The sequence below is a fragment of the Coregonus clupeaformis genome, unplaced genomic scaffold (assembly GCF_020615455.1).
Source record: "Coregonus clupeaformis isolate EN_2021a unplaced genomic scaffold, ASM2061545v1 scaf0032, whole genome shotgun sequence".
Classification (NCBI taxonomy): Eukaryota; Metazoa; Chordata; class Actinopteri; order Salmoniformes; family Salmonidae; genus Coregonus; species Coregonus clupeaformis.
Genome location: NW_025533487.1, coordinates 491,614 through 517,651, shown reverse-complemented (window position 1 = coordinate 517,651; position 26,038 = coordinate 491,614). Strand labels below are relative to the sequence as shown.

The following is a 26,038-nucleotide window of genomic DNA, read 5'->3' as shown; positions in this document are numbered from 1 at the left end:
GATCCTCTCAATGTGGTGTTTCCACCCCCAGAGTGATGCTGTATGTCTTGTTCGGGATCTGATGCTACGATGTTTTTGCTGTGCGTGTGTGTGTGTGTGCGTGTGTGTGCGTGTGCGTGTGCGTGTGTCTGTGTGTGTGTGTGTGTGTCTGTGTCTGTGTGTGTGTGTGTGTGTGTTGACCATGTGTCTTACTCTGTCCTGTAACTATGTTTATAATATTGTTTCATTCCACAGTACATCCCAGCTGCACCTGTACATAGTGTTACAGTACATCCCAGCTGTACCTGTACATAGTGTTACAGTACATCCCAGCTGCACCTGTACATAGTGTTACAGTACATCCCAGCCGTACCTGTACATAGTGTTACAGTACATCCCAGCTGCACCTGTACATAGTGTTACAGTACATCCCAGCTGTACCTGTACATAGTGTTACAGTACATCCCAGATGTACCTGTACATAGTGTTACAGTACATCCCAGCTGCACCTGTACATAGTGTTACAGGCTTTGGTTTTTCCATTTATGTTTTGAAGTTGGACTTTAGCACGTATAGCTCGTTAGCACGTAGGGCGTGACGATTGGTGTCACCTCGTTAGTCAGTATGTGTTACACCTGTGCTGGCTGCCATCTCGTTAGTGGGAAGGTGTTTCACCTGTGCTGGCCCAAGTGCTATTTAAGAGTGGCTGGTCCAGTGTTCCAGTTGTCTTGATAGATGTGGAGGGTTAACACCTTTAGTTGTCTTGATAGATGTGGAGGGTTAACACCTTTAGTTGTCTTGATAGATGCGGAGGGTTAACACCTTTAGTTGTCTTGATAGATGTGGAGGGTTAACACCTTTAGTTGTCTTGATATAAAAACTGCTTGACTGTGGTTGCAATACAATGTTTTTATGTTTGGAATAATTTCAATAATAATCACCCCTAGACCCATCACTCAGTGACAACAATATGGTTCTATACAGAGTTAAGATTTATTAGAGACATTATTACATTATCAGCTAACATCATCGCTGGGTCAGAGGACAAAGATATTTTAGCCAATCACAAAGCTTGTCCATCTGCTAATGACGAATCAAATGAGAGCTTACTGGATATACGTCCTACAGCGCTGGATGGGGAGTAAAGGGACGTTTTAGACTTTCTCTCTCTCTCTCTCTCTCTCCCTCCCTCCCTCAACCCTGATAATGGTATTTCTCCTGTCCCCCATGTCCTCTCTCTCTCCCTCCCTCAACCCTGATAATGGTATTTCTCCTGTCCCCCATGTCCTCTCTCTCTCCCTCCTCTTCAGCTCCCCTCTCCTCCCTCCCTCTTCCTCACTGCTCTCTCTTCTGCTGTCCGTCTTTGATGATAATGTTTTTGAACAGCGTGAGCAGTGGTTTCTGGCTACGTTCGTCCCAGCTCTTCATGAACCCTCCATAGCGCTTACTGGTTGCCGGTCCGCTCCAGCGGAAGTGGTTCATCTTGTACGAGCCGTCTTTCTTCTCCTGAAGACTAAACTCCCCACCCAGGCCCTCTGCCTCGCCACCCAGGCCCTCTCCCCCCTCCGCGGCCCCAGCCTCCAGGGAGGGGTACATGGCCTCTTTGGTGCCCAGCTCTCGTCTCATCTCGCTGGGGAAGCCCTCGGAGGACTCCTCCTCCACGCCGTTGGTGTAAACCTTCACCGGGCGGCGCTTCTTGCCCACAGGCTTCCCCCAGCGGAAGTGTTCCATGGAGTAGGAGCGCTTGGACTGGGGGGACACGCTGTTTTGCTGCTCCAAGGGGGACAGGGGGGAGGAGGAGAGGGGGGACAGAGGTAAGGAGGGGGAAGGAGAGTCAGAGTCGGCGGGGGAGGGGGGTTGGAGATGTACCTTGCCAGGGAAGATGGGAGATTCGGCAGTGAGGTCAGAACGACAGAGCTGGATACACTCCTGGGAGGAGGACGATAGGAGGAGGGAGAGAAGAGAGGGGAGGGAGACAACCGGAGAGGAGAGGGGGAAGAGAGGGGAGGGAGAAGACCGGAGAGGAGAGGGGGAAGAGAGGGGAGGGAGAAGAGCGGAGAGGAGAGGGGGAAGAGAGGGGAGGGAGAAGAGCGGAGAGGAGAGGGGGAAGAGCGGAGAGGAGAGGGGGAAGAGAGGGGAGGGAGAAGAGCGGAGAGGGAGAGGAATAGAGAGGGAGAAGAGCAGAGAGGAGAAGAGCATAGAGGAGAGGAGAGGGAGGTTAGGTGGGTAACAGTAAAATACTGTAACACTCTCGTAACCGCTCTTTTACATACTTGAGCTGGGATTCAATGTGAATATTTCTGATTGGAACATTGCCTTTAAAAGCCACTATGCCCTATAACCTGCAATCGGATTAAATCCCGGCCTTGAGCTTATAACTTTTCAAAAACATTGCGCTCTCTGCAATGTTTCTAACTCACCAGGATGTTGTTCTCAGAGCTGAGGTCTTGACAGCGAGGGTTCTCCCAGCACTGACCTTTAACCCTGCCGACCACACCCACCACAGCCACAGCCAATAACCACGCAGGACACAGCATCTTCACCCTGCACACAGGAAAAACACAGTTATACTGCATTCATGACAAGTTGGAAACTCAGAACCTCTGAGTTAAAATGTAAATAACTTAATTGCGTAGAGCTTCCTATTGGTTGATTCTAATACTTTACAAGTGGGAAACTCTGATATAATTTTTCTACAAAGAGTTTCCATGTCGGAAATGTCCCAGTTTTCTAGTTCCGACATGTCTTGAATGCAGCATTATACTGACCCACTCATGAATGTCATCATAAATTAAAGAACGGTAGATGAGTGTGACAAACATGCAGGTTGATGTTTATTATCATGAGTCAGAACTGAGCGATTTCCCCTAAGATAGGTTAGCTGCAAAGTCAAAATTGGCTACATTGTAAAGATTCATGAAAACAAAAATGTGCTTTTTGGTCTTAATTTAAGGTTAGGGTTAGGCATTAGGGTTAGCAGTGTGGTTAAGGTTAGGGTGAAGATTAGGGTTAAATCAGATTTTATGACTTTGTGGCTGTGCCAGCTAGTGACCACTGCAGAGCTGCCTTCAGAACAAGATTCATGACGAAAAATGCTAACCTTCGACAAAAATGTGTCCCTAGAGGACATATGCATTTTAAAAAAGAATAGCTTCGTCATGTCGAGATCACAACTTATTTATCTCATGATCATGACATAACAAAAGCTGTTTTGTCGAGATCACGAGATACATCCACTCCTATTTATAGAGTTTATTAATGATAGTATGGCTAGAGGTGGCAGAGCCCATTATGGATCAGCGCATAGGTTTTTATTGATTGCTACACTAAGGGATGGTACATTTCATGCTAACGTCATGCTTTAATTTGTGTTTGGAGCTCATGATCAGTTTATAAGTTAGAATGTTAGCAAGCTAAATGTCCCTTATACGGAAGTCCAGAGAGGACATATGACAACAAAGTTGTTTTGTCGAGATCAAGACATAATTTTCTTGTGATCACGACATAGCAAAAGTTGTTTTGTCGAGATCATGAGATAATCAAAAGTATCAAGCATCATCCATTAATTTGTTCAGATGCACGATAACCACCTCATCAAGGAGCCCTGTGGCTGCGTTGATAGCGATGCGGGGCATTTAAGCCCTGAACGATGCCTGACAGGCAGCCCTGTCTCCCAGGCTGCGTGCTGCCCCCCAAGACCACAGCCAATCGCATGCAAGGAACAACGCAGCTAACTTCGCTAGTCTTGTGAGCTAGCTAGTTAGCTAGATAGACTTGATAGCTAGCAAGCTAGCTTGTTATCTATGCTGGTTGTTAGCGTGCATAACTTATATGTGTATAACTATAAGGGGCACTTCATGTTTTATGGATAATATTTACATTTAATGAGGTATACCTGGAGAAAATCGGATATCTCTGAAATTAAAATGGCTGGCCCTCCCTTCAGTAAAATATATATTTTTACCCTCCACTATACCCAAAAGAATAATTAAAACCTAAAGTGGATAGCAGAGGACATGCCTACCGTTTACCCTCACTCCCAGGACAGACCACAGCCTTAGATATGCAGTTTTAGAAACTGTTCTTTTGTTTTATAAGCATTACATGGCAAAGTAGCCAGAAAGTTGTGGATTAGCAGACCACCGCGGACAAGGGTGAAAAGATATACATTATAATAAAAGCACTGCATGAATCTATCATCTTATTTGTGGTCTTTCTGTCACGATCGTCGGATATAGAGGACCAAGGCGCAGCGTGGAAGGTGAACATACTTATTTATGAAATGATACAAGAACAAAACAACAAATCGATACGTGACGTCCACAGGCGCAAAACACAAACCAACACGGAACAAGATCCCACAAACACTGTGGGAAAACTGGCTGCTTAAGTATGGTTCCCAATCAGAGACAACAAGCAACAGCTGATACACGTTGCCTCTGATTGAGAACCACACTGGCCAACATAGAACTACAAAACTAGAACGAAAAACAAATGAAAACTCACACCCTGGCTCAACATACTAGAGTCCCCAGAGCCAGGGCGTGACACTTTCATGCAATTCTACGTGATTTTACATGACTGGAGACAAGCAGAATCTTTTTTATTACCACAACAGAGCATGACAACAAATGAGCGCATGCTGCAGAACCAAATATGTTTTGATTTCTATACAGGCTATTGTTAAGTTTGGAACAGTGCAAAAGTTGTCTATCAAATGTAAATATATATATATATATATATATATATATATATATATATATATATATATATATATATATATATATATATATATATATATATATATATATATATATATATATACTACCGTTCAAAAGTTTGGGGTCACTTAGAAATGTCCTTGTTTTAGGAAGAAAAGCATTTTTTTTGTCCATTAAAATAACATCAAATTGATCAGAAATACAGTGTAGACATTGTTAATGTTGTAAATGGCTATTGTAGCTGGAAACGGCAGATTTATTATGGAATATCTACATAGGCGTACAGAGGCCCATTATCAGCAACCATCAGTCCTGTGTTCCAATGGCACGTTGTGTTTGCTAATCCAAGTTGATCATTTAAAAAGGCTAATTGATCATTAGAAAACCCTTTGCAATTATGTTAGGGCAAAAGAACACAGACACTGGACAGAGGAAGATTGGAAAAAAGTGTTATGGACAGACGAATCGAAAGTTTGTGTCATGAGCACTCTCTCTCCCTGGTAGCAACATTAATTGCATTCAATTATCTTCCACTCTGCTCACCTCCCTCTCTCTACTCAGCCTAACTAGCTCCACCTGCCCTGCTCTGCTCTTGTTACCTGGCCAGCTGCACTGCATTTCCCACTCACCATCCTCACCTTGCCTCACTCTGTTCTAATTACTCTGCCAGCTGAACTGCATTTCCCCACTACCTCTCCCAGTATATCAAGCCCTGGTTTTCAGCCAAGCCCTGTCAGATCGTCTTCAAACCCGGACCAGTAACCTGCCTGTCTGCGCTCTGACTCCTGTTTGTGATACCGATCCTTTCTTGACTGCCTCCTTGTTCTACTGCCCCGTCTATCCCAACCTGCCTTCTGGACCTCGACTACTCTCCGATCTTCAGCCCCTCCGGTAACTCGTTTCTGCCTTCTGTCTCTCACCACGATATTTGCCCAGCCCTGATCTGTACTTCTGCCTGCCATTCATATTGCTGTTGTGTGTGTGTGTTCCCCCAGGTCTCCGACCACCAGATGAGCGTGCCCAGACGTTTCACCACCCTCAGCCCGATACGCCGCTCCATCACTGGGGAACACACACACTAAGCACTTGGACTGGACACCCCCGGACATTTGGTGACCCCCGGAGCACAGGTACCCACAGGAGGACCCTGAAAGACCCCCTGACACCCCTGGGACTCCTCTTCCCGCCTGTAACCTTGAATAAAGAACTCTGAATTTGAACTTGCGCTCTTGGGTCCTCCTCTGTTCGTGACAGAACGATCTGACCATCATGGACCCAGCGCACTCCCTGACCACGATGGAGGAAGAGCCAGAGAGGACTGCCCTACAGCGACTGGAACGCTCTGAGGGAGACATAAATCGGATGGCTGGCGACATCGCTTCCCTTCTCCAGCTATTCAACCAGCAGCAACAACAGTTCCAACTGCAGCAACAACAGCTAGCCCAAGCCCTGCAACTACTCTCAAGCCCGGCTACTCCACCTGCACCCCCCTGGTCCTTTTGTTCCTGTACCACCGATACTCCTTCATCCCTCCGCTGGAGGTCCCAATGCTGCAGGCCCGGCAGTGCTGCCACCAGATCCCCACGCTCCTGAACCAAGGATTGGGAACCCGGAACGTTTTGATGGCAACCAGAAGCAAGTAAGACCATTCTTGAGCAGCTGCCGAATCCAGTTTGCACTACAGCCCAGGACTTTCTCAACAGAGGGAGCCAAGGTGGGGTATGTCATCACACATCTCACCGGTCGAGCTCGGTTGTGGGGAACGGCGGATTCGACCGGCAAACCCCAGCCTGTGCCTCCTTCAGTGCCTTTGAGGAGGAGATGTTAAAGGTCTTTGACCTAGGCTCGCCAACAGCCGAAGCGTCACAAGCTCTGCTCACCATCCGTCAGGGCAATCGGACAGTGGCAGACTTCTCCATTGACTTTCGTACCCTGGCCAGTCAAAGCTCGTTTAACCCAGAGGCACTGGTGCAAGCCTTCCTCCATAGCCTGGCGGACTATATCAAGGACGAGCTTGTTTCCCATGACCCGCCCTCAACGCTTGATGCCGCCATTGACCTTGCCGTTCGCATTGACCGCCGTATACAGACCCGGAGGAGGGAGAAGGGCCGTCTCAGTCAACCTGCCATCCGTACTCGGGTCGATACCGCTTCTGTCCAGCCCCTGCCTGTCAAGTCCCATAGCCAACTCAATCAGCCTGAGCCCATGGAGATTGGCCGTGCCTCTCTGACTCCCGAGGAGCGTCGGCGCCGTCTAAGCTCCAACCTTTGCCTCTACTGTGGTGGCGAGAATCACCGTGTCGCTACTTGTCCGGCAAAAGCCGCAGCTCACCAGGTGTAGGGGAGATCCGGGTGAGCTCAACAAGCCTTCAGTCTCCCTCCATCCGAAAGACCCTGCTTCATCTCCGCCTTCAGCTTTCTGACAAGACTCATACATTGGCCGCCCTTGTGGATTCCGGGAGCCGAAGCAAACATCATGGACCCTGAGCTTGCACAGCAACTGGGCGTGAACCATCATCAACTGACACAACCCATTCCTGCACGAGCCCTGGATGGGCATCATCTTGGCACTGTCACTCATATCTCCGCCCCTGTGACAATCCTGCTGTCAGGAAACCACCAGGAGTCCATCCAGTTTCACCTCCTACACTCACCTGGCCAACCACTCATTCTTGGATACCCGTGGCTCCGTCAGCACAACCCCCACATCGACTGGGAGACAGGAACAGTCCGTGAGTGGGGAAGGAGTTGTCACCAGACCTGTTTAAGGGGGGCCACCCTGCCCGTTCACCGGGAAGGATCTAGCGCTACCTCCGACATATCCAATGTTCCGGCCTGTTACCACAGCCTGAAAGAGGTGTTCAACAAATCCAAGGCGACATCTCTACCCCCCACACAGACCCTATGACTGCGCGATTGATCTCCTGCCTGGCACAGCACCTCCCAAGGGTCGTCTGTATTCACTGTCAGCCCCGGAAAGAAAGGCCATGGAGGACTACATTAATGACTCTCTTGCCTCCGGGATAATTAGACCGTCGTCTTCCCCGCAGGAGCGGGATTCTTCTTTGTCGGCAAGAAGGACGGTTCTCTTCGTCCATGCATAGATTACCGGGGTCTGAACGACATCACGGTTAAGAATCGCTACCCACTGCCCTTACTTTCGTCTGCCTTCGAACTGCTGCAGGGAGCCACTGTATTCACTAAGCTGGACCTTCGCAATGCCTACCATCTGGTGCGGATGAGGGAGGGAGACGAATGGAAGACAGCGTTCAACACACCAACCGGCCACTATGAATATCTCGTCATGCCCTTCGGCCTCACCAATGCCCCAGCAGTTTTTCAAGCCCTAGTGAATGATATCCTCAGGGACATGCTAAATACGTTCGTATTTGTGTACCTTGACGATATTTTAATATTCTCAAAGACTCTGTCAGAACACACGCACCACGTCCGGTTGGTCCTGCGCCGCCTGCTGGAGAACTCTCTTTTCGTGAAGGCAGAGAAGTGCGAGTTCCATGCCAAGACCGTTTCATTCCTGGGGTATGTGGTGACCGAGGGCAGCATTCAGATGGATCTCACGAAGGTGTCGGCTGTCACTTCCTGGCCAGTTCCTGAGTCTCGGAAGAAGTTGCAACAGTTCCTGGGCTTTGCCAACTTTTATAGGAGATTCATCAGAAACTATAGCACAGTGGCTGCACCCCTCACGGCGCTAACCAGCACTAAACAACCGTACCAATGGACATCAGCTGCTGATAAGGCCTTCAATATCCTCAAGACATGTTTCACTTCTGCTCCCATCCTCCAGATGCCAGATGCAGCAAGGCAGTTTGTGGTGGAGGTAGATGCTTCGGACGTGGGAGTGGGTGCAGTGCTTTCTCAAAGAGCAGCTGAGGATGGCAAGATGCACCCCTGTGCCTTCTACTCCCGTCGGCTAACCCCTGCCGAATGCAACTACGACATTGGGAACCGCGAGCTGTTGGCTGTCAAGCTCGCCCTTGAAGAATGGCGGCACTGGTTAGAGGGGTCAAAGGAACCATTCGTAGTGTGGACAGACCACAAGAACCTGGAGTATATCCAAACAGCCAGGAGGCTGAACTCCCGTCAACAGCGGTGGTCTCTGTTCTTTACGCGCTTCAATTTCACGCTCTCCTACCGCCCGGGATCTCGCAACATCAAACCTGATGCTCTTTCCCCGGATGTTTCAGAAGGACGAGACCACCGCCATGACAGCTCCCATTCTTCCCAGCCACTTGGTCGTAGCGGCCCTCACCTGGGAGATCGAGAAGCAGGTCATGGAGGCTCTTCGGGACCAGCCAGGTCCAAGCACCAGCGCCCCCAACCGTCTGTTTGTTCCAGCAAATCTCAGGTCACCTGTGATTCAGTGGGGGCACGAATCCCGTCTGGCCTGTCATCCCGGCATCACTCGCACCCTTCATCTGGTCCGCCAGCGGTTCTGGTGGCGGGGGATGAGACGGGATGTCCGAGAATTCATCCGAGCTTGTCCCACTTGTAACCGAAACAAGACTCCCAACCAGCCTCCTGCTGGGTTGCTGCAACCCCTACTCATACCCAAGAGGCCCTGGTCCCACGTTTCACTGGACTTTGTTACGGGCCTTCCGCCCTCTGACGGACACACAGTCATCCTTACCATTGTTGACCGCTTTAGTAAGATGACCCACTTCGTGCCCCTTCCCAAACTACCCTCTGCTAAAGAGACCTCCCAGGTGGTCCTGGAACATGTGTTTCGTATCCATGGCCTACCCCAGGATATAGTGTCAGACCGGGGCCCGCAATTCTCAGCAACCTTTTGGAAGGAGTTCTGTCATCTCCTTGGGGCCACCGCCAGCCTATCGTCTGGATTCCACCCGCAGTCAAACGGCCAGACTGAACGCATGAACCAGGAGCTGGAGAAGGCACTGAGGTGTGTGGCTTCCCAAAATCCCCGGGCCTGGGCTCAACACCTGCTCTGGGTGGAATATGCCCATAATTCACTCACCAGTTCCTCCACCGGGCTCTCCCCCTTTCAGTGTGTCTACGGGTATCAACCTCCACTGTTTGCCAGCCAGGAGGCGGATGCCACCTGTCCGTCTGCTCTTGCGTATGCCCGCCGCTGCCGCCGCACTTGGGCCCAGGCTCGCACTGTGCTCCTGAAGTCTGGAACCAGCTACGCCGTCGGTGCCAACCGACGGAGGACCCCAGCACCTACTTACCGGGTTGGTCAGAAGGTCTGGCTGTCTGCCCGGGATCTGCCGCTGCGGGTTGTATCACGAAAGCTGGCCCCTCGCTTCATTGGTCCTTTTCCTGTGCAGAAAGTCATCAGTCCAACGGCGGTCCGACTTCAGTTGCCCGCTTCCATGCGGGTCCACCCCACCTTCCACGTCTCCAAGGTCAAGCCGGTCCATGAAAGTCCCCTGGTCCCTGCAGCTCCGGCGCCACCTCCTCCGCGCCTCGTAGATGGCGGTCCTGTCTTCACCGTCCGGCGGCTGCTCCGCTCTAGGCGAAGGGGTAGGGGTCTCCAGTACCTCGTTGATTGGGAGGGATATGGTCCAGAGGAGAGGACCTGGATCCCGGCCAGGAGGATAGTGGACCGGACCCTTATCACTGACTTCCACCGACTACATCCTGATCAGCCTGCAATCCGTAGGGGCCGTCCAAGAGGGGTTCCTAGCCGTCCGGCCCGCCCTGCTCCTGTCTCAGTGCCTGTCCTGTCTCCCGACCGTGACCCTCCAGCTCCTTCTGAGGATGAGGAGATTCACTCGGACCGCTCGGAGGAGTTCTGACCCGCCGCCTGCTCCCCTCCACCCTCCCGGCATGATGTTGTTCTTGGGACTTCTGGGGCCGTCCCCTTGGAGGGGGGGTCCTGTCATGAGCACTCTCTCTCCCTGGTAGCAACATTAATTGCATTCAATTATCTTCCACTCTGCTCACCTCCCTCTCTCTACTCAGCCTAACTAGCTCCACCTGCCCTGCTCTGCTCTTGTTACCTGGCCAGCTGCACTGCATTTCCCACTCACCATCCTCACCTTGCCTCACTCTGTTCTAATTACTCTGCCAGCTGAACTGCATTTCCCCACTACCTCTCCCAGTATATCAAGCCCTGGTTTTCAGCCAAGCCCTGTCAGATCGTCTTCAAACCCGGACCAGTAACCTGCCTGTCTGCGCTCTGACTCCTGTTTGTGATACCGATCCTTTCTTGACTGCCTCCTTGTTCTACTGCCCCGTCTATCCCAACCTGCCTTCTGGACCTCGACTACTCTCCGATCTTCAGCCCCTCCGGTAACTCGTTTCTGCCTTCTGTCTCTCACCACGATATTTGCCCAGCCCTGATCTGTACTTCTGCCTGCCATTCATATTGCTGTTGTGTGTGTGTGTTCCCCCAGGTCTCCGACCACCAGATGAGCGTGCCCAGACGTTTCACCACCCTCAGCCCGATACGCCGCTCCATCACTGGGGAACACACACACTAAGCACTTGGACTGGACACCCCCGGACATTTGGTGACCCCGGAGCACAGGTACCCACAGGAGGACCCTGAAAGACCCCTGACACCCCTGGGACTCCTCTTCCCGCCTGTAACCTTGAATAAAGAACTCTGAATTGGAACTTGCGCTCTTGGGTCCTCTTCTGTTCGTGACAGTTTGAGGTGTTCGGATCACAAAGAAGAACATTTGTGAGACGCAGACCAAATGAAAAGATGCTGGAGGAGTGCTTGATGCCATCTGTCAAGCATGGTGGAGGCAATGTGATGGTCTGGGGGTGCTTTGGTGGTGGTAAAGTGGGAGATTTGTACAGGGTAAAAGGGATCTTGAAGAAGGAAGGCTATCACTCCATTTTGCAACGCCATGCCATACCCTGTGGACGGTGCTTGATTGGAGCCAATTTCCTCCTACAACAGGACAACGACCCAAAGCACAGCTCCAAACTATGCAATAACTATTTAGGGAAGAAGCAGTCAGCTGGTATTCTGTCTATAATGTAGTGGCCAGCACAGTCACCGGATCTCAACCCTATTGAGCTGTTGTGGGAGCAACTTGACCGTATGGTACGTAATAAGTGCCCATCAAGCCAATCCAACTTGTGGGAGGTGCTTCAGGAAGCATGGGGTGAAATCTCTTCAGATTACCTCAACAAATTGACAACTAGAATGCCAAAGGTCTGCAAGGCTGTAATTGCTGCAAATTTACATTTTAGTCATTTAGCAGACGCTCTTATCCAGAGCGACTTGCAGTTAGTGGAGGATTCTTTGACGAAAGCAAAGTTTGAAGGACACAATTATTATTTCAATTAAAAATCATTAAATCTAACCTTGTCAATGACTACATTTCCTATTCATTTTGCTATATTTCCTATTCAAACTCATTTTATGTATGTTTTCATGGAAAACAAGAACATTTCTAAGTGACCCCAAACTTTTGAACGGTAGTGGGTGTGTATATATATATTTTGAGCGTAACAGAACCAGAACCAACAGAACCAGTTACAACTGAAGTATCAATGATTTCGAGGAAAAAGCCATTCATTCTTTAACACAGCAGCCACATATCAACACTCGTAACTTGTTTTATAATAATATAATAATATGCCATTTAGCAGACGCTTTTATCCAAAGCGACTTACAGTCATGCGTGCATACATTTTTTTTTTTGTATATGGGTGGTCCCGGGGTTCGACCCCACTACCTTGGCGTTACAAGCGCCGTGCTCTACCAGCTGAGCTACATTTTCTGATTTATTCTATTCTATTCCATGATATTGTTGTTACAAAATAGATTTGTGTTGACTGTGATTAGGGCGTCTGCTAGGTTAAATTAACAAGCTAGGCATGCATAACTCACCACATGATCCTCAAACCAAAGACTGGCCAAACTCGTGTTTCTAAAAGTGAATTCAAAGGCACTGTAGAATGACTGTATAGCCTAATAAGGCATTTTAAGTATCATTGTTATTTAGTTCTAAGCAATAATTATTTTTAATTCAATTTTATACAGCCTAAATGCTAAATGTATAGACATGTTGTTGAAGTGCTGTTGTTGATGTGTTGTTGTTGATGTGTTGTTGATGTGTTGTTGTTGATGTGTTGTTGTTGATGTGTTGTTGATGATGTGTTGTGGATGTGTTGTTGTTGATGTGTTGTTGTTGATGTGTTGTTGAAGTGCTGTTGTTGATGTGTTGTTGAAGTGCTGTTGATGATGTGTTGTTGATGTGTTGTTGATGATGTGTTGTTGTTGATGTGTTGTTGATGTGTTGTTGATGATGTGTTGTTGATGTGTTGTTGAAGTGCTGTTGAAGTGCTGTTGTTGATGTGTTGTTGTTGATGTGTTGTTGATGTGTTGTTGTTGATGTGTTGTTGAAGTGCTGTTGTTGATGTGTTGTTGATGATGTGTTGTTGATGTGTTGTTGTTGATGTGTTGTTGATGTGTTGTTGATGATGTGTTGTTGATGATGTGTTGTTGTTGATGTGTTGTTGATGTGTTGTTGAAGTGCTGTTGTTGATGTGTTGTTGTTGATGTGTTGTTGTTGATGTGTTGTTGATGTGTTGTGGATGTGTTGTTGATGTGTTGTTGAAGTGCTGTTGTTGATGTGTTGTGGATGTGTTGTTGAAATGCTGAGCTCTCCTGCCAGCTTGTAATTTGTCACAAACGGCCATAATAAGACCATAATAACTAATGTGTAACTTTTGACCTGTCCCTTACAAGGGGTGAGCTCCATTCCTGACAGACTGATCAGATTCAATAGCAGCCTCAGAGGCTGATAAGTCAGGATACTGCCTTGTAGACTGTCTTCAAGGAACCTTACACATGAAACAGCCTACAAGGCAGCATCCTGACTTATCAGCCTCTGAGGCTGAAATTGAATCTGATCAGCCTGTCAGGAATGGATCTCAGCCACTGTAAATGTAAATATTATCCACAAAACACGAAGAGTCCCTTAGAGTTGAAGTCGGAAGTTTACATACACCTTAGCCAAATAGATGGGAGACAGGGCTGCTTGTCAGGCATCGTTCAGGGCTTAAATGCCCCGCATCGCGATCAAAGCAGCCACAGGGCTCCTTGATGAGGTGGTTATCGTGCATCTGAACAAATTAATGGATGATGCTTGATACTTTTGATTATCTCTTGATCTCGGTAAAACAACTTTTGTTATGTAGTGATCATGCGATAAATAAGTCGTGATCTCAACATAACGAGGAATTATATTCATTGGATTTATTTATCCATAGGTCCTCTCTGGACTTCAGTACTGATGACTCAATGACACTTGGTATTTACCCTCTACAGGCTCATGGCTCAGGTGACTGACTGACGGACTGACTGGCTGGTTGACTGACTGGCTGGTTGACTGACTGGCTGGTTGACTGGTGGACTGACTGGCTGGTTGACTGACAGACTCAAGGACTGACTGACTGACTGGTGGACTGGTGGACTGACTGGCTGGTTGACTGACAGACTCAAGGACTGACTGACTGACTGACTGGCTGGCTGACTGGCAGACTGAAGCACTGACTGACTGGCTTAGTGGCGGACTGACAGACTGACGGACTGGCTTGCTGACTGAGAGACTGAAGGACTGACTGACGAACTGACTGGCGGACTGACTGGCTGACTGACTGGCGGACTGATGGACTGACTGGCTGGCCGACAGACTGGAGGACTGACGGATTGACTGACTGACTGAATGGCTGACTGACTGACTGGCTGGCCGACAGACTGAAGGACTGACTGACGGACTGGCTGATTGACTGGCTGACTGACTGACTGACTGGCTGACTGATTGACTGGCTGATTGGCTGTATGAGCTAACACCATTTATCTCACTTTTTATGGAAAGAAGTAAAGAATATATACATTTGTCTTATTTACAATAAGATGGAACCCCAATGGACAGCATGGAACCCCATGGATAGCATGGAACCCCATGTGATTTAGTCAAATAATGAGCATTTAGTAAAATAATCATGTTAATTAATGGCAATCATTTTAAATGACTAAATAATTATATACTTTTTTCAAAAAAATGAATAATTACTAGATTCATGGGAATATTAACTTCAGAATTCAGTGTTCCGTTTTCGTTTATAATCATTCTCAAATCAAAAGATGATAAACCTGATGTCACTAACCTGTTGCAAAAGTCTTCTTTTCTCTTCTCTCTCTCTCTCTCTCTCTCTCTCTCTCCTCCGACCAGTCTATCACTTTTCTCTTCCGAGGAGTTGTCCACTTCAGCACTGTTGTCCGTCCGTCCGTCTGTATGTGTGTGTGTGTCTGTCTCTGTCCGCTCTTTTATACCTGAACCTGAGTGACGGAGGTTCCCAAGACCACCCGGAGCCACGGGCCACCCCCTCCACAGCCCTTAACCCTTCCCTTATGTTGAAGGACAATTTGACAAACACACACACACACCACTATAATGAGTGTCCAATGCATAACAACCATTTAGAGAACCATGTCCAATTTTTGTCCACCAGTTAGGACTTGAATGTCCGCAGCGTGGACAGGTGGGCACACACACACACACACACACACACACACACACACAGGTGAATTATCAAGTGTATTATCAAGAGTCTGCCATGCTGTCAGAAGAGGAAGCTTGTTGTCTGCATGCTGAAGGTGAGGGTATGGAATTACTCTGGTCTGAATGGTTCCAGGGCTCTGACTGACATCTGGCTGTTGGTGGCTCTTTGTCTGCTGGCTGAGTATCATCAACACCCTTTCCTATGTGGATTAACACCTTTAAGAGGCTGGGTGACAGACAGGATGGAGCCACTGGAGATGGAAGGAGGAGGGTGGCTGGTAGAAGAGGGGCATAAGGGTAAAGGGGGAAGAGGAGATGAGATGGAGAGATTGGCGAAGGAGGAGAAACGTGGGGAGGAGGAGGAGGAGGGTGGCTTACTGGCTAGTCCGGGTGTCAGGAGGGTCATGAGTCACGACCTCTGTTGACCTCTACTCAGTGATTCAGCAGTTCAACAGGGACCTGCTCTCTGTCAATGGCCATTCACATTAAATTAAATTCACATGCACACGCACACACACACACACACACATACATTGGTGACGAGGTCTCAGAGTGCCTAACTTCCTTCTAATTGTAAACATGGACAAGAGGACGTCCATTAGTGCACCGTCTGACCTCGCTGTGGTCCTGCAGGTTGACAAACAAACAAAAACACACACGCGCACTGCGGACACAAAGAGCTGAGTGGTTGTGGAGTGCATGGAGGAGGCATTTAGTGAATGACCTCTGATGGAAACGCACAAGTACTGAACGTCTCCTCTTAGATGGAACAGTATATTGACAGAGTTTACCATTAAGACAAAATGTGAAAAAAATTAAACGTTTTTTATATATATATATATATATACAGTGGGGGGAAAAAGGTATTTAGTCAGCCACCAATTGTACAAGTTCTCCCACTTAAAAAGATGAGAGAGGCCTGTAATTTTCATCATAGGTACACGTCAACTATGACAGACAAAATGAGAAAAAAAAATCCAGAAAATCACATTGTAGGATTTTTAATGAATTTATTTGCAAATTATGGTGGAAAATAAGTATTTGGTCAATAACAAAAGTTTCTCAATACTTTGTTATATACCCTTTGTTGGCAATGACACAGGTCAAACGTTTTCTGTAAGTCTTCACAAGGTTTTCACACACTATTGCTGGTATTTTGGCCCATTCCTCCATGCAGATCTCCTCTAGAGCAGTGATGTTTTGGGGCTGTCGCTGGGCAACACAGACTTTCAACTCCCTCCAAAGATTTTCTATGGGGTTGAGATCTGGAGACTGGCTAGGCCACTCCAGGACCTTGAAATGCTTCTTACGAAGCCACTCCTTCGTTGCCCGGGCGGTGTGTTTGGGATCATTGTCATGCTGAAAGACCCAGTCACGTTTCATCTTCAATGCCCTTGCTGATGGAAGGAGGTTTTTACTCAAAATCTCACGATACATGGCCCCATTCATTCTTTCCTTTACACGGATCAGTCGTCCTGGTCCCTTTGCAGAAAAACAGCCCCAAAGCATGATGTTACCACCCCCATGCTTCACAGTAGGTATGGTGTTCTTTGGATGCAACTCAGCATTCTTTGTCCTCCAAACACGACGAGTTGAGATTTTACCAAAAAGTTCTATTTTGGTTTCATCTGACCATATGACATTCTCCCAATTCTCTTCTGGATCATCCAAATGCACTCTAGCAAACTTCAGACGGGCCTGGACATGTACTGGCTTAAGCAGGGGGACATGTCTTGCACTGCAGGATTTGAGTCCCTGGTGGCGTAGTGTGTTACTGATGGTAGGCTTTGTTACTTTGGTCCCAGCTCTCTGCAGGTCATTCACTAGGTCCCCCCGTGTGGTTCTGGGATTTTTGTTCACCGTTCTTGTGATCATTTTGACCCCACGGGGTGAGATCTTGCGTGGAGCCCCAGATCGAGGGAGATTATCAGTGGTCTTGTATGTCTTCCATTTCCTAATAATTGCTCCCACAGTTGATTTCTTCAAACCAAGCTGCTTACCTATTGCAGATTCAGTCTTCCCAGCCTGGTGCAGGTCTACAATTGTGTTTCTGGTGTCCTTTGACAGCTCTTTGGTCTTGGCCATAGTGGAGTTTGAAGTGTGACTGTTTGAGGTTGTGGACAGGTGTCTTTTATACTGATAACAAGTTCAAACAGGTGCCATTAATACAGGTAACGAGTGGAGGACAGAGGAGCCTCTTAAAGAAGAAGTTACAGGTCTGTGAGAGCCAGAAATCTTGCTTGTTTGTAGGTGACCAAATACTTATTGTCCACCATAATTTGCAAATAAATTCATAAAAAATCCTACAATGTGATTTTCTGGATTTTTTTTTCTCAATTTGTCTGTCATAGTTGACGTGTACCTATGATGAAAATTACAGGCCTCTCATCTTTTTAAGTGGGAGAACTTGCACAATTGGTGGCTGACTAAATACTTTTTTTTCCCAACTGTATATATATATATATTTTTTTTTTTACGGGGTAGATCAGCTTTAATATTGCAGATAGATTGTAACTTCCATCAATGTAATTGTCTGCATCACTTCCAGTCCCCTATATGTTATAAAATATTTGCTTGAATGCAATCATCTTTTTCCATTGATAGCAGATCTAACAGGGAGTAGATGAGGGAAACAGGAGGAAACCATGGCCGTGGTTCAACCAAGATTGCAGGCAATAGGTTTTGCAGCTTTTAAAGGCCCAGTACAGTCAAAATTATGTTTTTCCTGTGTTTTGTATAATTACCTAAATCAAGGGCAGAACAGCAGATTTTTGCCCCTTTTCCGGCTCGGGGATTCGAACCAGCGACCATTCGGTTACTGGCCCAACACTCTTACCCGCAAGGCTACCTGCCGCCAAATGGATCAATAACAAAGAGAGTTCCAAACATCTCTGCCAATAACAGCTAGTTTCTATATCCCTCCAATAAGGTCCCTTACTTAGACCACTCCACAGTCCTAGCTAAATCCTTGCTTGAGAAATAGTTTTTTGCTAATTTCTAAAAACATTACAGTAAGGTACTAAGTCGTTACTCAGAAATGATTTGATATTGAGATAAAAACAATGTTCCCGGGCCAATCCCGGCTCCTGCGTTCGCAGAGATCACATTCCATCATAAATTGCCTTTAAAATGCCTATAACCCGTGATCGGATTGAAACCCGGCCCAGGTTGGACATGGTAAATACCTGATAGATATGGATCAGGTTGGACATGGTAGCCCACTAACACACCTGATTCAGGATGACTTATTTCTAGCCCACCACTAACACCTAATTCAGGATGACTTTAGTTCCAGCCCACCACTAACACACCTGATTCAGGATGACTTTAGTTCTAGCCCACCACTAACACACCTGATTCAGGATGACTTTAGTTCTAGCCCACCACTAACACACCTGATTCAGGATGACTTTAGTTCTAGCCCACCACTAACACACCTGATTCAGGATGACTTTAGTTCTAGCCCACCACTAACACACCTGATTCAGGATGACTTTAGTTCCAGCCCACCACTAACACACCTGATTCAGGATGACTTTAGTTCTAGCCCACCACTAACACACCTGATTCAGGATGACTTTAGTTCTAGCCCACCACTAACACACCTGATTCAGGATGACTTTAGTTCTAGCCCACCACTAACACACCTGATTCAGGATGACTTTAGTTCTAGCCCACCACTAACACACCTGATTCAGGATGACTTTAGTTCTAGCCCACCACTAACACACCTGATTCAGGATGACTTTAGTTCTAGCCCACCACTAACACACCTGATTCAGGATTACTTTAGTTCTAGCCCACCACTAACACACCTGATTCAGGATGACTTTAGTTCTAGCCCACCACTAACACACCTGATTCAGGATTACTTTAGTTCTAGCCCACCACTAACACACCTGATTCAGGATGACTTTAGTTCCAGCCCACCACTAACACACCTGATTCAGGATGACTTTAGTTCTAGCCCACCACTAACACACCTGATTCAGGATGACTTTAGTTCCAGCCCACCACTAACACACCTGATTCAGGATGACTTTAGTTCCAGCCCACCACTAACACACCTGATTCAGGATGACTTTAGTTCTAGCCCACCACTAACACACCTGATTCAGGATGACTTTAGTTCTAGCCCACCACTAACACACCTGATTCAGGATGACTTTAGTTCTAGCCCACCACTAACACACCTGATTCAGGATGACTTTAGTTCCAGCCCACCACTAACACACCTGATTCAGGATGACTTTAGTTCTAGCCCACCACTAACACACCTGATTCAGGATGACTTTAGTTCTAGCCCACCACTAACACACCTGATTCAGGATGACTTTAGTTCCAGCCCACCACTAACACACCTGATTCAGGATGACTTTAGTTCTAGCCCACCACTAACACACCTGATTCAGGATGACTTTAGTTCTAGCCCACCACTAACACACCTGATTCAGGATGACTTTAGTTCTAGCCCACCACTAACACACCTGATTCAGGATGACTTTAGTTCTAGCCCACCACTAACACACCTGATTCAGGATGACTTTAGTTCTAGCCCACCACTAACACACCTGATTCAGGATGACTTTAGTTCCAGCCCACCACTAACACACCTGATTCAGGATGACTTTAGTTCCAGCCCACCACTAACACACCTGATTCAGGATGACTTTAGTTCTAGCCCACCACTAACACACCTGATTCAGGATGACTTTAGTTCTAGCCCACCACTAACACACCTGATTCAGGATGACTTTAGTTCTAGCCCACCACTAACACACCTGATTCAGGATGACTTTAGTTCTAGCCCACCACTAACACACCTGATTCAGGATGACTTTAGTTCCAGCCCACCACTAACACACCTGATTCAGGATGACTTTAGTTCCAGCCCACCACTAACACACCTGATTCAGGATGACTTTAGTTCCAGCCCACCACTAACACACCTGATTCAGGATGACTTTAGTTCTAGCCCACCACTAACACACCTGATTCAGGATGACTTTAGTTCTAGCCCACCACTAACACACCTGATTCAGGATGACTTTAGTTCCAGCCCACCACTAACACACCTGATTCAGGATGACTTTAGTTCCAGCCCACCACTAACACACCTGATTCAGGATGACTTTAGTTCTAGCCCACCACTAACACACCTGATTCAGGATTACTTTAGTTCTAGCCCACCACTAACACACCTGATTCAGGATGACTTTAGTTCCAGCCCACCACTAACACACCTGATTCAGGATGACTTTAGTTCCAGCCCACCACTAACACACCTGATTCAGGATGACTTTAGTTCCAGCCCACCACTAACACACCTGATTCAGGATGACTTTAGTTCTAGCCCACCACTAACACACCTGATTCAGGATTACTTTAGTTCTAGCCCACCACTAACACACCTGATTCAGGATGACTTTAGTTCTAGCCCACCACTAACACACCTGATTCAGGATGACTTTAGTTCTAGCCCACCACTAACACACCTGATTCAGGATGACTTTAGTTCCAGCCCACCACTAACACACCTGATTCAGGATGACTTTAGTTCCAGCCCACCACTAACACACCTGATTCAGGATGACTTTAGTTCTAGCCCACCACTAACACACCTGATTCAGGATGACTTTAGTTCTAGCCCACCACTAACACACCTGATTCAGGATTTTTTTAATGTTATTTTTATTTCACCTTTATTTAACCAGGTAAGCCAGTTGAGAACAGGTTCTCATTTACAACTGCGACCTGGCCAAGATAAAGCAAAGTAGTGCAATAAAAACAACACAGAGTTACATATGGGGTAAAGAAAAAAAAACATAAAGTCAGAAAATACAACAGAAAATATATATACAGTGTGTGCAAATGTAGCAAGTTATGGAGGTAAGGCAATAAATGGGCTATAGTGCAGAATAATTACAATAGTATTAACACTGGAATGCTAGATGTGCAAGAGATTATGTGCAAATAGAGATACTGGGGGTGCAAAAGAGCAAATTAAATAACAATATAGGGATGAGGTAGTTGGGTGGGCTAATTTCAGATGGGCTGTGTACAGGTGCAGTGATCGGTAAGGTGCTCTGACAACTGATGCTTAAAGTTATTGAGGGAGATAAGAGTCTCCAGCTTCAGAGATTTTTGCAATTCGTTCCAGTCATTGGCAGCAGAGAACTGGAAGGAATGGCGGCCAAAGGAGGTGTTGGCTTTGGGAATGACCAGTGAGATATACCTGCTGGAGCGCAGACTACGGGTGGGTGCTGCTATGGTGACCAATGAGCTAAGATAGGGCGGGGATTTGCCTAGCAGTGATTTATAGATGGCCTGGAGCCAGTGGGTTTGACGACGAACATGTAGTGAGGACCAGCCAACAAGAGCGTACAGGTCACAGTGGTGGGTAGTGTATGGGGCTTTGGAGACAAAACGGATGGCACTGTGATAGACTACATCCAATTTGCTGAGTAGAGTGTTGGAGGCTATTTTGTAAATGACATCGCCGAAGTCAAGGATCGGTAGGATAGTCAGTTTTACGAGGGCATGTTTGGCAGCATGAGTGAAGGAGGCTTTGTTGCGAAATAGGGAAGCCGATTCTAGATTTAACTTTGGATTGGAGATTCTTTATGTGAGTCTGGAAGTTGAGTTTACAGTCTAACCAGACACCTAGATATTTGTAGTTGTCCACATACTCTAGGTCAGACCCGTCGAGAGTGGTGATTCTAGTCGGGTGGGCGGGTGCTAGCAGCGTTCGATTGAAAAGCATGCATTTAGTTTTACTAGTGTTTAAGAGCAGTTGAAGGCTACTGAAGGATTGTTGTATGGCATTGAAGCTCGTTTGGAGGTTTGTTAACACAGTGTCCAATGAAGGGCCAGATGTATACAAAATGGTGTCGTCTGCGTAGAGGTGGATCTGAGAGTCACCAGCAGCAAGAGCGACATCATTGATATACACGGAGAAAAGTGTCGGCCCAAGAATTGAACCCTGTGGCACCCCCATAGAGACTGCCATAGGTCCAGACAACAGGCCCTCCGATTTGACACACTGAACTCTATCTGAGAAGTAGTTGGTGAACCAGGCGAGGCAGTCATTTGAGAAACCAAGGCTATTTAGTCTGCCAATAAGAATGCGGTGGTTGACAGAGTCGAAAGCCTTGGCCAGGTCGATGAAGACGGCTGCACAGTACTGTCTATTATCAATCGCGGTTATAATATCGTTTAGGACCTTGAGCGTGGCTGAAGTGCACCCGTGACCAGCTCGGAAACCGGATTGCATAGCGGAGAAGGTACGGTGGTATTCGAAATGGTCGATGATCTGTTTGTTAACTTGGCTTTCGAATACTTTCGAAAGGCAGGGCAGGATGGATATAGGTCTGTAGCAGTTTGGATCTAGAGTGTCAACCCCTTTGAAGAGGGGGATGACCGCGGCAGCTTTCCAATCTCTGGGGATCTCAGACGTTATGAAAGAGAGGTTGAACAGACTAGTAATAGGGGTTGCGACAATTTCGGCGGCTAGTTTTAGGAAGAAAGGGTCCAGATTGTCTAGCCCAGCTGATTTGTAGGGGGTCCAGATTTTGCAGCGCTTTCAAAACATCAACTGTCTGAATTTGTGTGAAGGAGAAGCGGGGGGGCATGGGCAAGTTGCAGCAGAGGGTGCAGAGTTGGTGGCCGGGTTAGTGGTAGCCAGATGGAAAGCATGGCCAGCTGTAGCAAAATGCTTGTTGAAATTCTCGATTATTGTAGATTTATCGGGTGGTGATAGTGTTTCCTAGCCTCAGTGCAGTGGGCAGCTGGGAGGAAGTGCTCTTATTCTCCATGGACTTTACAGTGTCCCAAAACTTTTTGGAGTTAGTGCTACAGGATGCAAATTTCTGTTTGAAAAAGTTAGCCTTTGCTTTCCTGACTGCTTGTGTATATTGGTTCCTAACTTCCCTGAAAAGTTGCATATCGCGGGGCTATTTGATGCTAATGCTGTACGCCACAGGATGTTTTTGTGCTGGTCAAGGGCAGTCAAGTCTGAGGAGAACCAGGGGCTATATCGGTTCTTAGTTCTGTATTTTTGAATGGGGCATGTTTATTTAAGATTGAGAGGAAATTACTTTTAAGGAACAACCAGGCATCCTCTACTGACGGAATGAGATCTATATCCATCCAGGATACCTGGGCCAGGTCAATTAGGAAGGCCTCCTCGCTAAAGTGTTTTAGGGAGCGTTTGACAGTGATGAGGGGTGGTCGTTTGACCGCGGACCCGTTACGGACGCAGGCAATAAGGCAGTGATCGCTGAGATCCTGGTTGAAGACAGCTGAGGTGTATTTAGAGGGTATATTAGTCAGGATGATATCTATGAGGGGTACCCATGTTTAAGGATTTAGGGTTGTACCTGGTAGGTTCGTTGATAATTTGCGTGAGGTTGAGGGCATCTAGCTTGGATTGTAGGATGGCTGGGGTATTAAGCATATCCCAATTTAGGTCACCAAGCAGTACAAACTCAGAGGATAAATGGGGGGCAATCAATTCACATATGGTGTCCAGGGCACAGCTGGGGGCTGAGGGGGTCTGTAGCAAGCGGCAACAGTGAGAGACTTATTTCTGGAAAGGTGGATTTTTAGAAGTAGAAGCTCAAACTGTTTGGGCACAGACCTGGATAGTATGATAGAGCTCTGCAGGCTATCTCTACAGTAGATTGCAACTCCACCCCCTTTGGCAGTTCTATCTAGACGGAAAATGTTATAGTTGGGGATGGAAATTTCAGAATTTTTGGTGGCCTTCCTGAGCCAGGATTCAGACACTGCTAGAACATCAGGGTTGGCAGAGTGTGCTAACGCAGTGAATAACTCAAACTTAGGAAGTAGACTTCTGATATTTATGTGCAAGAAACCCAGACTTTTGCGATTACAGAAGTCAACAAATGATAGCTCCTGGGGAGTAGGAGTGATACTGGGGGCTACAGGGCCTGGGTTAGCCTCTACATCACCAGAGGAACAGAGGAGGACTAGAATAAGGATACGGCTAAAGGCTTTAAGAACTGGTCTTCTAGTGCGTTGGGTACATAGAATAAAGGGGGTAGATTTCCGGGTGTTATAGAAAAGATTCAGGGCATTATGAACAGACAAGGATATGGAAGGATATGAGTAAAGTGGAGGTAAACCTAGCGTTGGGTAACAATGAAAGAGATAGTATCTCTAGAGGCATAAATTGATTCGGTCTCTGAGTGTATGGGTGGAGGGACAAAGGGGCTAACCAAGGCAGGTTCAGCTAGGCTGGGGGGTCTACAGTGATATAGTACAATTAGAAATAACCGAAACAACAATAAACTAACCATGTTTGGGCTGAGGCTAAACATAAACAGGATGTAGTACCGTAAAAAGGAACACTGAAGGATGACTTTAGTTCCAGCCCACCACTAACACACCTGATTCAGGATGACTTTAGTTCTAGCCCACCACTAACACACCTGATTCAGGATTACTTTAGTTCTAGCCCACCACTAACACACCTGATTCAGGATGACTTTAGTTCTAGCCCACCACTAACACACCTGATTTTTGGATGACTTTAGTTCCAGCCCACCACTAACACACCTGATTCAGGATGACTTTAGTTCTAGCCCACCACTAACACACCTGATTCAGGATTACTTTAGTTCTAGCCCACCACTAACACACCTGATTCAGGATGACTTTAGTTCCAGCCCACCACTAACACACCTGATTCAGGATGACTTTAGTTCCAGCCCACCACTAACACACCTGATTCAGGATGACTTTAGTTCCAGCCCACCACTAACACACCTGATTCAGGATGACTTTAGTTCTAGCCCACCACTAACACACCTGATTCAGGATGACTTTAGTTCCAGCCCACCACTAACACACCTGATTCAGGATGACTTTAGTTCCAGCCCACCACTAACACACCTGATTCAGGATGACTTTAGTTCCAGCCCACCACTAACACACCTGATTCAGGATGACTTTAGTTCTAGCCCACCACTAACACACCTGATTCAGGATGACTTTAGTTCCAGCCCACCACTAACACACCTGATTCAACTAGCCACAGACCTGTGTGGTGATTCGGGTTGCAAAATTCCTGTAACTTTCCTAAAAATTCCCCGGTTTTCCAAAAAATCCCGGTTAGAAGATTCCTGGAATTACGAGAAAATAAGCAGGAAATCCATCAACTTCCAACCAGGATTTTTTGGGAAAGTTACCGGGATTTTGCAACCCTAATCACAGACCTTCGTGGTGATTCCCCAGTAGTTGCATAGTGGTGTGATGTACCTAACGCTATCGTTCCAAGGTTTACCAAACAGCAGGTGATGCTGTTGCTCAGTGTTCATTTAGGTGAATGTTCATGAACAGAGCACAACATTCAGAGGCCACTGAAACTGCCTTCTTTGACTTAGAAACTGCCTGTACACATAATGAAAGATATGTGTGTGTGTGTGGTTGTGTGTGTGTGTGAGGTTGCGTGTGTGTGTGTGTACAGTACATTACAGTAAGGTAGCTGTGACGCTGTGTAGTCTAATGTCTCTGTGCTGAATCCTATTACAGAGGATTATGGGGATAAGATGTCTGCTCAGGACTCTGACACACTGTCGCTTTCCTCTAGGAGACAGAGAGAGAGACACACAAACCTCACACACACACAGAGAGACACACACACCTCACACACACAGAGAGAGACACACAGAAACACATTTCGAACACTCACTCAGCCTGCTGCTTTTCCAATAAGGAGTTGTCACCGTCCACAGAAAGGTAGGAAGTATTTTTTATCTATCGAGAGAGAGAGAGAGAGAGAGAGAGAGTGTGAGAGAGAGAG

General features: G+C 47.0%; 2 protein-coding genes across 4 annotated transcripts in view; one reads left to right on the top strand and one right to left on the bottom strand.

Annotated features, from left to right (window-relative positions):
* Nucleotides 1-950: 950 nt before the first annotated feature.
* On the bottom strand, nt 951-26,038 carry LOC121544567 (pro-opiomelanocortin A-like). 3 transcript variants are annotated; one of them, XM_041854524.2, is made up of 4 exons: nt 14,819-14,897; nt 2,400-2,523; nt 1,849-1,908; nt 951-1,749 (listed from the first exon to the last, which is right to left on the bottom strand). In XM_041854524.2, the coding sequence occupies exons 2-4, from the start codon at nt 2,514-2,516 to the stop codon at nt 1,315-1,317; spliced, it is 612 nt and encodes a 203-aa protein (XP_041710458.1). In that variant the 5' UTR covers nt 2,517-2,523; nt 14,819-14,897; the 3' UTR covers nt 951-1,314. The 3 variants fall into 3 exon arrangements, with proteins under 3 accessions (XP_041710458.1, XP_041710456.1, XP_041710459.1); XM_041854522.2 differs by lacking the exon at nt 14,819-14,897 and adding an exon at nt 25,928-26,038 and having other exon boundaries at nt 951-1,908; XM_041854525.2 differs by having other exon boundaries at nt 951-1,908; nt 14,819-14,961.
* Nucleotides 25,844-26,038, top strand: part of LOC121544566 (angiopoietin-related protein 7) — a 41,903-nt gene continuing 41,708 nt past the window's right edge. The window contains exon 1 of the mRNA XM_041854521.2: nt 25,844-25,974. The gene's annotated coding sequence lies outside the window, so the exon portion shown is untranslated. The remainder of the gene's footprint in view (nt 25,975-26,038) is intronic.

Excerpts from the sequence above, each read along its gene's own strand:
- LOC121544567 (XM_041854522.2), bottom strand. The coding sequence starts at position 2,516 with ATGCTGTGTCCTGCGTGGTTATTGGCTGTGGCTGTGGTGGGTGTGGTC. Across the intron at positions 1,909-2,399 it reads GCTCTGAGAACAACATCCTG|GAGTGTATCCAGCTCTGTCG; the intron begins GTGAGTTAGAAA and ends TCCTCCTCCCAG.